The following is a 14,017-nucleotide window of genomic DNA, read 5'->3' on the forward strand; positions in this document are numbered from 1 at the left end:
AAGGTTAGCATCTTCAGGAGAAGCAAATTGATAATGAATCTAAAGACAAGGGTAAGCTGTTTATATACCTGAAGTTTTTTGGTCCGATGTGGACTTTGTTTGTTAAATGATGATTATCCTAATTGATTTTTCGGTAAATCACTAGTGGAACCACTACCTGCAAATAAATTTGTCCGCTTTTCAATCTATTGTTAACAAAATAATTTGCAGGCAGTGGTTCCACTAGTTGATTACCGAAAAATCAATTAGGATAATCGTCATTTAACAAAGTCCACATCGGACCAAAAAACTTTAGGTATATAAACAGCTAACCCTTGTTTTCAAATTCAGTATCAATTTTCTTCTCCTGAAAATGCTAACCTTGTTAGCGAAACGCGCGTCGACTGGAAAAATATCAGTTTGGTGTTAGGGTAATTGATCTCTAGAGAAAGTTTTCAAAAATTAGTTTGCAAAACCACTCACTACCTCACCTAACCCTACGAACACACGGCACTGATAAATAAATATTGTGAAACGGACAAAAAATTAGTATTCAGCCAGTCCAGCTAGCCGTGCCTTTACTCCTGAACTACATTTGAGAGCACGTTTACTAACTATCTGGGCGACTAGGGGCCACAGGCAAAAAATGTTCATGACTGTACTCTTATTTTATTGTCGTTCCAATTGGGAATGGATAGACTATAAAACATATTTGATTCCAGTATTCAGTTATGGTAATTTGAAAAACAGCTAACGAGAGTAGGAATTTCAAGTGGGACAGATTCTAGGGTTAGGAGTTGCTATTGAAAAAAATCGCCTCAGACCTCCCTATTCTATGTGAACGGGTACGTTGTATTCGTAATCGAAGAAAAAATATATGTATTTCTTAAGAGATTTTTTTCCAATTCAACGAAAATATGTTTGCTCAGAGGTTTCAACACAAAACCAACACAAACAATTTCTCACTATCAACCTGCGCGGCGAAACAATCACTTCTACTCATACTCTTGTTGAAATGAGACGATTTTTGTATCCAGTGGAGAAAGTTATTATATAACGTGATATCACGTAATATAGCTCGTCAGTCGATTTAAAAGAGAGCATATCTTCGGGGGTTTCTCAGTGAAAGCACTAGGAATTAAGTGGCTAAGCTAGTATCATCAGATTTCTATGGCTTTCAGACATTTCGTTTCACTAACAAAGATAATACTATCAGGAAGTGACTGAAACTCTTAGGTCTCTTAATGATGCTAATTCGAATACAAAAATTTGTCATCTATTGATGATGCTATTTTGTATAGCAAAACACGCTACAGGAGTATGTTTTCTCAGTTCATGTATGTGAAATATTCAGGAATTGTTAGTTTCAATATATCCAAGTATCACTTCAATGTGATATTTGCACTAAACATTTACAAAATCGCAAACTATACAATAGTATATATTAAAAAAGGCCTGTAAAAGATATTGTGTGGTGAAACATGTGTTATTAATTTTGTAAACTGTACAGTGAAAATAGTCTTATGCTGATGTTCTTTTATTGTCAGTTGATTAACCAATTCAATTATTTGATATTATATTATACATGACCATTGGTAGTTTATAAACTTTTTGTACACTCTTTCTAGTCTACTTTATACTTATGAATAGGAGAACCTTTCATAAATTCTTATTTTTGAGCAGACTCAATTAAAATCAGACGTCTTCATTTGGAAGGTTAAAAATTTTCCCTACTAACATCACTAGACCAATGTTTTTGTATTTATGTATTGTTTTCACTAGTCCAACTATTTTTAATTTTTATACTAACGAAATGTTGCTGTGAAATTGTGTAGGTACTAGGAAGCAAACAAACTGAAATGGTTTGAACATGATGGTGATTTTGAGATGAGTTTTTTAAATTATTAAATAATGTATTTGATATGTATTTGTGTACTTATTCAGCTGTTCATTCAAAATCATATAAATCTATTCATGCAAGTGCCTTACTAGATTGTTACTCTATAAGGATTTTTGAAATAGACTTACACCTTGACAAACTATTTTTACACCTAAACATTTATTATATTTGTTGAGGTAAAGTATGGTTGAAACTTGTAATATTCATAAACAGAACCAGTAAAGTAAATAAATATAAAGTATCAAGGAGTTTTATTGACAGTTTCATTCGAAATTTGAATTTATCATCAATTTCTGTTTCGATCAAGATGCAAAAATTGTTGTCAGTTTTTCTATTGGAAGCTCAGTGAAGCCACAGAGTGTGACACAAGTCTTACTGAAAATTTTATGCGCCAAGTAACGATTTTGTAAATCTTTTAAGGCTCATTTATGTATGCCAGTACACACTCGCCCAAGTTGGTGACTGGGCCGAGAGAACTAGGAAAAAATTTATACAGAGTGAACCAAATTGGACAATTTCAAACAGAAACTCCTGGTTTCGAACTAGATATATGAAAACTGATGGCTATGTGTGAGGGTCGAATTTTATGACAACCTTAATGGTGGAAACCGCATATCGATATATAACATCGTTTTTGAGTTACAGCATGTTTTTCGAAAATATGCATTTTCGAAAAGTTGCTGTAATTTTTTTTCCTGTCGAAAATTTCTTCTTTCTATGAAAACATTTCGAAAGCACTATTGTACAAAATTGAATTTTAGTTTCCCATCAATAGTAGGCTTTGTACGACGCGACGATAAATCAAAAAGAAACAGTTCAGTAGTAGCTATGAAATGTTGAGTTGCTATTTTCACGGCAGTAATTGAAACGCATAGTTTCAATAACAGTGATAACAATTTATACTGTATTTACTATTGGAAAATGAAACTTCAACAATGACAGTAATAATGATGGAGAACAAACGATGAAATATATTTTTTCAAAAAAGGTGAACGAAATGTCTACCTGCTTCTCCTACATACAGGCGACACCTTTTTTGAACGTTTTTTGTCGAATCAATTAGTTCAATTGGAGTCAGAGGAGCAAAACTTTGCATCACTGTCGCTTCTAATTCGTATCTAAAATTAGTCGGCAATTTGAAAATAACATCTTTTAACCTTCTCCAGAGGTAAAAGTCCATGGGCGTTAAGGCGTGGTGACCATTGCAGTGTTGTGAGGCGAAGTACCGTTTTCTTGAAATATTTTATGAACTCCATTAGTGGCAATTCATCAACAAGGTGTTTATTATTTTGCCTTAAAATTTCTAACTACCTCTGAGGTGTGAGAGTGCCATTATAAATGAACGGGTCGATAAATCTATCCCTGAAAACACCTGACCACACACTGAATCCAAATCTTCCTTGACTTCTCTACTCCACAATAGAATAAAGATTTTGTTGTGCCCAAGTATATGAATGGTAGCGGTTAAAAATGCCGGTACTGCTCACATAAGCCTCGCCTGTCCAAATACAATTTAACGAAAAATCACGCACTTGGTAACAAATTTCTACTGGCAAAACGCCATGCGGTGTGCAAAATCTCCTAGTCTGAGTTGATGAACTCTTCTGGTCCTGTATGGCTTGAATTTGTGTTTTTTCGAAATCCTGCTAACGTTAGTTCTTCATAGCCCTGTTGACTTTTTTTTCTCTCTGGATAACTCTCGAGATACAAATTGCTTGCTGCTTCTGCATTTGACCCTCAGAAACAGCGATCAATTTTTATCTATCTAGTTTGAAAACAGTAGTTTTCCTTTGAAATTGTATAATTCGACCGACTATATATACAAATTATTAGTATTCGATAGAAAAGTAATAGGCCTAGTTCAATTGTTTGTGAGAAATGGTTCTGATGATATGGTGAAAAAACAAAAGATTTTGAGGGACGTGACAGAAACATGTCTATCACTAGCAGTTCTGACGAAGAAGTCGTCATTGTAGTGGCCGTATTATTGAATGTAGAATAAAATAGTCACGAAAAAAAGGATGTGGGTCCAGCCCATCAATCAAAAGAGGGCAAATCTGGAAGAGTTTCATCTTTTAAATGACCTGAAAGAAGATGAGGAAAAGTTTTTTCAGTATTTACGAATGACTCCAGGCAAATTTTCAGAAATTCTGGATATTCTAGAACCTGCCTTAAGAAGCAACTCGATTTTTCCTCGTACATTTTCATAGGTACCGTTTGACACTGTGCTGTCAACTGATGGAATAGCAAAACAGAGATAATCAATAAGAGATATAGAGCTTCAAATCCTTTTTGTGAAATTTGATATTATAAAAAAACCAAGAAAGTACTTGATAAAAATAGCTGCGTGAACGCAAGCGAAACAGAAGTGGAACCACCTATTGGTGTGACACCCAAGTCAACTTGCCAAGTTTTTATGTCAATGTTGGTGATTTGACCAATTAACCGACAACTGCGGTAGCAGAAATTTGGGAAGCTAACCTGAAATGCCACTTATGTTTCGCTTGCGTTTACTCAGCTATTTTTATCAAGTACTTTCTTGGTTTTTCTCATTTTGTCTTCAATCGAGGACCGCCTGCCCGGTACTGACGATGCCCAATAGGCTAAAACAGCTGTATACCGGAAGCTAACCTGAAATGCCATCGGAAAACGAATCCATATGTTTCTAGAAATGATATGAAATCGAGAAAGGTTGATGCAGTCAAGCTGCTCGAAAAATAATTCCATGAATATCAAAAGATAAATTGTACTTTTTCATCATTCCCATATTGATTTCAATTTAAGAGTCACCGGTATACAGCTCTTTCAGCCTATTGGGCATCGTCAATACCGGGCAGGCGGTCCTCGATTGAAGACAGAATGAGAAAAACCAAGAAAGTACTTGATAAAAATAGCTGCGTGAACGCAAGCGAAACAGAAGTGGAACCACCTATTGGTGTGACAGCCAAGTCAACTTGCAAAGTTTTTATGTCAGTGTTGGTGATTTGACCAATTAACCGACAACTGCGGTAGCAGAAATTTGGGAAGCTAACCTGTAATGCCACTTATGTTTCGCTTGCGTTTACGCAGCTATTTTTATCAAGTACTTTCTTGGTTTTTCTCATTTTGTATTCAATCGAGGACCACTTGCCCGGTACTGACGATGCCCAATAGGCTGAAACAGCTGTATAAATAAAACATAAGCGAAACATAAGTGGAACCACCTATTGGTGTGACACCCAAGTCAACTTGACAAGTTTTTATGTCAGTGTTGGTTTTGGATAACAAAATACTATATCGTTTACTTGAACTATACCAGCGCTTGTGTAAATGAGCCTTGAGTCATATGGTACATTCAATATTAAGTCAACTTTATTTTTATAATTGAATTCTGTTTCCCAGTTATCTATTCCCAATTGCTGTTAGGCAGTGATTTAACAGCAGAATGAATGATGTGCAGTTTCCCTGGATAGAGGCATTTGTTTTATTCAGGGAGTTGTAGGAGTTGTTATTGAGTGACTAGGTTTGTTACAGCTGAGATTACGAATGATTCACCAAAAATAATGCTAGAGTAAGAGTAAACTCTTTCGAATATGTACGCAAGAGAAGTATTTTCCTTATATTTTTCACCCAGTATCAATGAATAAGAATATTTATTATATCCACTAGAATCATTCAAACAAGTATTTGACACGAACGATTCATTAAGCAGCAGTGTTTTTTCATGTTAGCGAAACATGTCGTGATATACTTATTTTTCTCGAATAAAGTTTGTGGAAATCAAATCGTGAGTTGTAGTTTATGAAATAACTATGGATCTTTATCAAGTAACAGCCGAATCAATCAGAAAAAAAAGCAGCAGTGTTTGGTATAAGATTACAAATGCAACGATTTTCAGTTTTGGCATCATCTAGTTACCTGTCTGAAGTGAAAGCTGCAGAGACAGACGGAACATTATTTATAATTAGGCTGTCAAGTTTGGCTTTCCTAGAAATCACAGTGAAAATCTTAAGTTATCTTTGATATCCGATTCAATGTATCGACGTTGCCACTTGATATTCATGAACGGTCAAATTAAAAATACACTGATATGTTACTCGATGTAAATCAATCCATGATAATAAGTATGCAATTTTGAGATTATAAATTTTATTCAACACGCGTTTCGCTCTAAAGTAGCTTCATCAGTTGCTAAAGTAAACGAAGAATTCAAAAATGATTTTCGGTTTGAAATATCTCAGTGGCGTACCATTTTTCCAAACATTGAGATCATTACCCTTATGCGCGCCAATGATGAACACAACATTCTTAATTGCATGTCAAGAAATGCGCAATAACTACCTCTTAACACACACCATTTCATTCGCATATTTCGACAGGTTTCAGAGCAATACATAAATAGTCAGATTTTAAGAAAAACTTCAACACCCCGTATCTCGGTAAACGAAGCATTTGCGGTCAAATTCTCATTATTTTTACATGCAGAATCACCTTTTGCAATTTTGTCGCACTTATTCACTAACACACTGTATATGCCGACGACACGAAGAGGCACCTTTTCTGACAATCAATGCTTCAACGTCATGTGGCACTTTATTCGAAAATGAAATACAAAAAATGGAGGTCCTATTGATTTCGGGTCTGTTTCAATAATAATGTAATTAATTTCAGTGATCAGGTAAGAAATTTTGGTTTATATATAGACTCAAAGTCACGGTTCGACAAATAAATATGACACTTCAAAGGTGAAAAAAGTGGAATGGAAAACGAAAAAAAATGTTATCCGACTCGATGATTGTATCCAACTTCAACCAATCTGACACGGTTTAGAGCCCTTTTCTCCGGAAGTAAGATGTCTATCAAAGAAGTTCAGAAATCGGTTATCTAAATATCTTTCACCATTGTCTATTATCAGTTTTTTCTTTTATATATTTAATCCAAATTTTACAATTACAAAAAGTAATTAGATTTCACCAATAATTTTTGACTAGATAAAATAATATCTAATCAATATTTCATTTACTAAAAGTTTATAGTAACTATAAGCCTTTATTAATGTATAAAAACAAAGAAAAGTGTGGTGAAAAACTTAGACGAGATTGGTATTGTTAACAGTATCTGGTAAGACGGTATGTATTGCAAAAAAATGTTTTTACGGTATTTGCAAACGATGACTTGTATTTTGTGATACGCGGTAAGACGGTATGTCTTGTTACAAGTACTCTCCGATGCAGACAGAATATAATTTTCACTTGGTACTATCCCAAAATTTCTTTTCGAGAGAGGGTAATTTCTCAGGATGGACTGGAATTATTGTCAAATCATGTGGTCCCCGAACATCTTGGAGAAAGGATGCTTAGATTGAAATTCGGCAAACAGAGAAATTAGTAAGGATTGTAGATAATAGTTGTCATAATTTCAAAAAGATAGGAAGGCAGAGAAACGTCACGTTAACTTTATAAATCTCGGTATTTGAACCCAAATAATGAAGTCATGAAGAAATAACATATAGAAAGTTTTGATAAAGTTAACAATAGAAGTGTAGTTAAATATAAAAATCATAGGTTGTTTCAATTAGGTTCTTTAAAAAGTTTTGTGCTTTTTTATGAGTCTACTTTAAACTGTGATATCCCAATGGATACGAAATAAGCGCGAAGGACGCGCCGATTGAATCAGTGCACTTTTGCCAACACAAGTTGATTATTTCCGTCAGCATTAAAACTGGGTACTCGGGATTCGATGAAGTTGACGAAGGCCGTTTTTGCCTGGTCCTGGTTGGCAAAAACTCTACCTGTGATACATTTTTGTAGTACTTGAATAGATGATAGTCGGTTGGCGATAGTATAGTGGGTGAGACTGAACTTCGACGATGAATTCGTTTAATTTCCGACGGTGATTTGTGAAACGTTTGGACATGCGTTTACGACGAGCAGGATGGAACCTCTTCTGTCGACCAGTGCGGCTGCTGCTGACACAATTATTGGTGCATTTCGTCGATTTCCTCACAATATATAGTGTTATAGTGATCATGATTTTTTGGTGGGTTTTCGACTTTGGGAGGTGCTTGGGTGTCCAACCACTGAACGTCTCATGTTGTCGTAGATGATCCATCAGATGTGACGATCCGATCTAATAAAGCAACAGACCTCGAATTATGACAACTTTTATCGATCGTTCAAATCGTGGAACGCTCACTTTTCGATCTTTTTGACCTTCCCAATACGTTTTAAGACACCAAAAACCGCATGGGAGTTAATGCCCAGATCTTCCGTTATCCCACGCACCATTTTTGATGGGTCAGTGTCGACTAGGATCCTCAAATTCTAGTCCTGGGTTACTATAGGTCGACCACTTCGAGGCTTATTTTCGAAGCTAAAGTTTCCGGAAAGAAGATTCGCAAACCAACGTCGAACAGTGCGTTCATTAACACCTTCATTGCCAAACGCTTGGGTCATTTTTCGGGCTGATCCGGCAGCGCGTTAGTTCAATTTGAATTCGTAGAATAAAATTGGCCGAAAATCGCGTAACGACATCATATAGAAGGGGCAAAAAATGAACCGCATTAATGTATAAAGAATAAATATTTATTGAGATATGGAGCGACAAAAATACATGAAATTGAAATGGACAAAACTTTCGAAAAAAACTATTGAATTATCGTTGTCTCGTTTATGAAATCTTCAAAACTAATGCACCTGAATATCAGTGCAAGAGACACACACAGGGCAGTTGACCATGTTAACTTGAAATGAAAGCATCGTATCGATATTCCAGTGTATAATAAAGAAATGTTTGAATATGCTGGGAACTACTCTTGAAATCGTCGAAGCGAATCCTAATGAATTCGATATGGATATTGTATTCCAACAAGACGGAGCACCACCTCATTAACCCACACAAGTGAAAAACTATTTGGATACTACTTTTCCAGTCGTTGGATTTGCCATCGAAGTCATACAGAATGGCCAGCCCGCTCTCCATATTTGACACCTTTGGACTTTTTATTGGGGCTATTCGAAGCAAAATGTGTACGGAACTGAACCTGCTTCGATATTGGATATACGGCAGAGAATAATAAATATTTGTAAAAATATTGTCATTACTGTGTTCGAAAATGTTTGGCGTAAAATATCGGATAGACTGTTCATATGTCGAGTAGTTCTAGGCAACCATTTCGAGCATCTTCTGAACTGATCTCAAACTTATTACCTCATATTATGTAGTTAAATGTCAATGTATTTAGGCAATTATTAAAAGTTCCGCGATTTTGTAGTAGTTGAAGATATTGACATTATATTCTAGGGTTGTGAATCATTTGTCAGGAGCTTCAAAAAGATCCATCACAAGACTCCCCTTTCCATTTATTTTTTTCACAGATGACGCCCACTCGCCATCTTGAAATTTTCATCTGTCAATTTCAATTCAAAATAAATTATTTATGCATTAATTTCATTATCCCAAATTTCAAATTTTTTAGTTGACCCGTTCAAAAAATAAAAGAGGGGGACATCAAAGAATTGCACTGTATGGTATTATAATCAATTCATTAGCAATTTTTTTGTCGAAAGAATTCGATATAATTTGATATGCTATGGCTGGCATTCTAAGTGGATACATACATTAATTTTTAGCTCAACTCAAATTTTTATAGTGCGAGGAATGAAAAAAAAAATTGCACACCCTACGGATTACACTGTATATTGTTTATCATGTACCTATCTATGAATGAGGCAATTATAATTCTGATTTAACAATATGTATTTTTTTTTTCAGAACGAAATATCGGCCGGAGACTCCAGTGATAGCTGCAGTGATGGAGAGATGGACACAGAGACCCCCATGTCGGCGTTTGCTGCTCCAGACACTCCCAGTTTCTCCTCCATATCGCCGCCATCGTCTCCATTTCCTTCCAAAACCCCGCCTGTCACTTCAGTTTCTTCGACGAATCTATCCAGTACAACCCGAAACCAGGCCACTTCATCAGCCCCTCCAATGTTATCGCCCTTGATCTATCAGACCCCCCAGGGGATGATGTACGCCACAGCACCATCTGCCGGCGGAGTGATCCTCAGTCTATCACAGGGTGATGGAAATTCATCGCACCCGCAGTTCATAACTATACCGTTATCAATGATGGCGAGCAACGGACAAGGAGAATTGGATTTGTCTAAAAGGAAATGATGTGGTCGCATCACGTTTCAGTTTTTCCGCAGGTGTCTTTTGTTTCCTTTTCCGGTCATTTCGGACATTGTGCCTGAATATCCGCAAAGAGAACCGTTTGTTTGTCAATCGATTATTTCGTTGTTAGAATTGTCGATCGACGATTGGATTAAGTCGTCTGAAATTCAGCCAGAATGTATCACTCATTTCACTTCCTGTTAAACCAAACCACTGTTATTTGTTTATGAAATGAAGGAATTAGTTCTCTACGGAATCGTGAAGGTAACTTGTAAAAAATACCGACATATTTTGTTATGAAGAATTTAAAAGTTATCCAAAATTTTTAAGTAAAGACATGAACACAAAATCACCAGCAAATGAATTTTTGTGACATAATGCAATGTGATGTAGTGTGGTCTGGGTTGAACCGCGTCTATTATTTTCATCTTTCCGAAGTTTCGGCTTCTGCTTCGAAGCCATATTTAAAAACCACTTGAAACTGAAATTACATGACTCGACGACCGGGTCGTAATCCCCCTGACCCCCAAATCTCGTCACTGGCTTTTCCTTTTTTTGTTCAGCATCAAGTGGCTTCAAAGCAGAAGCCAAAACGTCGAAAAGATGAAAATTACGGACATAATCACAGATATATACTTATATCAGGGACGGTCGGTTGCCCTTCAACTTCTTCTGACCTCAACCTCATTCATAAATTTGGTAATTTTTCATGGTCAAATATTAAAATAGTAATAAAAAATCACAAGAAATGCCAAATTTGGTTTTATATTTGAGAAATTGTACATACATATTTAAAACACACAATACATCCAAATTCTAAATTTGAGAACCTTCAAAAGGGCTTTGTATTTTTCCGATAATTATATGGAGAAATACAAAACTGTCATAGGAATACAGAAGGTTATAATCGATCGAAAACTATTTTTATTTTTACAGATGTTTGAAGTTCTTCATGTTTTCAGACTGTTATAGAAAAACCTTTTGTACTTTGAACCTAACCAAACAATAAATGCTACGCAACGTTATACGGGTAGAAGCGAAAATATTGATATAAAACTCCATTTACAAAAACAGCTCTCATTAATGAAAACTGTCTATCAGTAACTCATCAGCGCTATATTTTTGCATACTTCTAAACTATCTCATTTTGTTTTTTCTCTTAGTGTCTGGATCCTACCCATTTTCAGATTTTGGCATTGATATTTGATAGTATGAAATGAAATATTCATTTGGATGAATATGTTGTTTGGAAATTCCCTTCTTGACGAGCATATTCTTTTTTTGTATATACATACGTATAGAACTTTAATTTAATCAAGTAGCCTTCTGCGTTCACGTATGTTTCAAAGAAATAATAACCAATAGTGAATTCGGTTTCAATTACAATTTTTATAATGTCTTAATACATAATTGACGAAAAAATTCATACATTTTTATCACACTATGCTCTGAGCAGATTCATTATTCGAAACTTGTTCAGTTTGACCGTGAATTTTGAGAAAATTTTCAATTTGTGTCAAATAAAGAAAACAATTGAAATTTTTCATCAATTCGAACACGAAATTGCTCAAGGATGTATTTTTCTGCATTTGTTTGATCATTATTTATCCTTAGTGACAAGTTATACATATTTTTATGCTGTTTGTATTGTTTTCCAAATTATTCATCTGTGGGTGCCTTAAAATAACATATAACGGACCAAGTTGTATTTGATGAATCACATTAAAAAATATTTCGAATTAGTTGTCTCAATTGCCACTTTATGCCACATATATTTCTTCTAATTTTGAATTGATCCAATCTCATAAATATTTTCATATGAAAAATTTGAAAACGTCAACTAATTCTTCTGGAAAAATTCTGAAATGTCAATTATTCATAAAATGAAATCTACTTTCATTTCGAACTGACACCTGGCCATTTTGATATAAAACGACGAATAATCAAGTACCAACCTCGGTCGATATTTTTTTTTTGAGAAAAAGTCATATCGTGAGAACCATACTTAACGGATAAATTCATTTTCTACGTTATTAGCCATTTTCAAGAAAAACCCTCAAACACGTCGAATTATGTAAACGAAAAGACACTCTGTGACATAAAAAAAATCCCTCCTCCCTCACCTCCCTCAACGAGACAGCCACCCCCAATTTTTTTTAATGCAAAAGGGGGTCAAGTGATAACTCATTTTGAAGATTTGTTTGAAGGTGATTGACAATGTTTCGTGATGAATTTCACTAGTTCGGACTTCCATTGTCTACTATATAAAATGATTTGAAATCACTGAAACAAGTAAAAAAGAATAATTAAAAAAGAATAGTTGAAAATAACAATTATATTAAGCAACAATAAACCTGAAATGAAATGATAGTGAAATAACCTACAAGTAAAAATATAATAATTGAATAAATAAATATTAAAGGAATGAAAAAAGAAAATAATAAAAAAATAAAAAAGTGTAGAGATTCCAAGTCACGTTAGTTCACGACGTTTCGATTGTTGGTATCTACAATCGTCTTCGGGTGATGACTGGACTGATTCCTCCGAGAGATGACTATTTTGAAGGTCGTTGAAATACTTTCACTTTCTCTACTTTCCATTTTCCGCTTCACTGATTCCGTGAGAGATGACCGTTTTGGCGGGAGTTGGTCATTTTTCGTTTGATGATGGGTTTCCATATGTTTCGTATATCTACGCTGGCCTGGCTGAATACGTTGTTAGACAACATGTATGCGGCTTCCTTAAATTTTCTCCTGAACCAATGTTCCTCTCTGTGCAAGATCTCAGCTTGGGACCACTCGATGTTTTGTTGATGGGTCCAAACATGGTCTGCTATTCCTGATTTGCTGGTTTTTCCTCGCTGTGTGTGCTTCTTGTGCTCGGCAATGCGAACATTCAATGGCCTCTTAGTTTCACCAATATAGGATTTTCCGCACTCACAGGGTATCCGGTAAATGCAATTATTGGAATCGCAGTCCGCGTTTGGGGGCCTGGTTTTCGTGAGGCTGCTACGGATAGTGTTACCGGATCTGAAACAGGTTCTAATGTTGTACTTGGAACCAATTCTTCTTATCCTCTCCGATAATCCTCGGATGTAGGGAAGTGCAAGCACTGGTTGTGACGGCTTCTCTTCCTTGCGAGGCTCCTGCTGTCTTTTAGCCAAAGTCTTTTCTACCATCGCTTTGGAGTATCCATTCCACTGAAGATCATTTTTGATGATGTCTAGTTCCTTGTCGAGACCTTCCTTTGTATTACAGAGCCCAAAAGCACGGTCTAATAGAGTCTTGATGATTCCTCTTTTTGTCGATTGATGGTGGTTGGATTCGTGGTTCAGATACTGTCCCGTATGAGTGGGTTTTCGGTATACAGATGTTTCCCACTTAGTGTCGGTCCTCTTCACCAAAACGTCTAAGAATGGCAATTCATTGTGGATTTCCTTCTCCATTGTGAAAGTGATGGAAGGTCTCACGCTGTTGATGTGTTTTAGAAAGGCGTCTAGTTCAGTATTCCCATGGTTCCATATTATGAAGGTGTCGTCAACATATCTCAACCAGACTCGAGGTTTCTTGTGGGCTTCTTCAATGGCCAGAGTTTCAAACCACTCCATATATATGTTGGCTATGACTGGTGAAAGTGGCGATCCCATTGGCAGTCCCTCATCTTGTGTAAAGAATTCGTCCTTCAGTTGGAAATAACAGTTTCGTACACAGCATCCTAGTAATTCCATAATTACTTCTATAGGTAGATTCGTTCTCTCTTTCAGGTTCTCATCTTCGGATAGCTTTCTCTGTATGATTTGGAGTGCTTCTTCGACCGGAATGTTGGTGTAAAGGCTTTCCACGTCGAAACTAATTAGTTACACAGGAAGATCAACTAATTAGTTTCGACGTGGAAAGCCTTTACACCAACGTTCCGGTGAAACTAATTAGTTACACAGGAAGATCAACTAATTAGTTTCGACGTGGAAAACCTTTACACCAA

At 35.8% G+C, this 14,017-nt stretch overlaps 1 protein-coding gene across 1 annotated transcript; it reads left to right on the forward strand.

The window, feature by feature from the left end:
• The first annotated feature begins 6,403 nt into the window (after positions 1 to 6,403).
• LOC141483040 (uncharacterized) lies at positions 6,404 to 11,775 on the forward strand. The gene is made up of 2 exons (XM_074177216.1): positions 6,404 to 6,536; positions 9,632 to 11,775. The coding sequence occupies exon 2, from the start codon at positions 9,680 to 9,682 to the stop codon at positions 10,037 to 10,039; it is 360 nt and encodes a 119-aa protein (XP_074033317.1). The 5' UTR covers positions 6,404 to 6,536; positions 9,632 to 9,679; the 3' UTR covers positions 10,040 to 11,775.
• Positions 11,776 to 14,017: the final 2,242 nt, after the last annotated feature.

Source organism: Leptinotarsa decemlineata, unplaced genomic scaffold (genome assembly GCF_025532065.1).
Source record: "Leptinotarsa decemlineata unplaced genomic scaffold, Ldec_3_MD MMD2_tig00002159_RagTag_RagTag, whole genome shotgun sequence".
Classification (NCBI taxonomy): Eukaryota; Metazoa; Arthropoda; class Insecta; order Coleoptera; family Chrysomelidae; genus Leptinotarsa; species Leptinotarsa decemlineata.

What these genes read in the sequence shown, in the direction of transcription:
- LOC141483040 (XM_074177216.1), top strand. Translation starts at nt 9,680, where the DNA reads ATGGACACAGAGACCCCCATGTCGGCGTTTGCTGCTCCAGACACTCCC.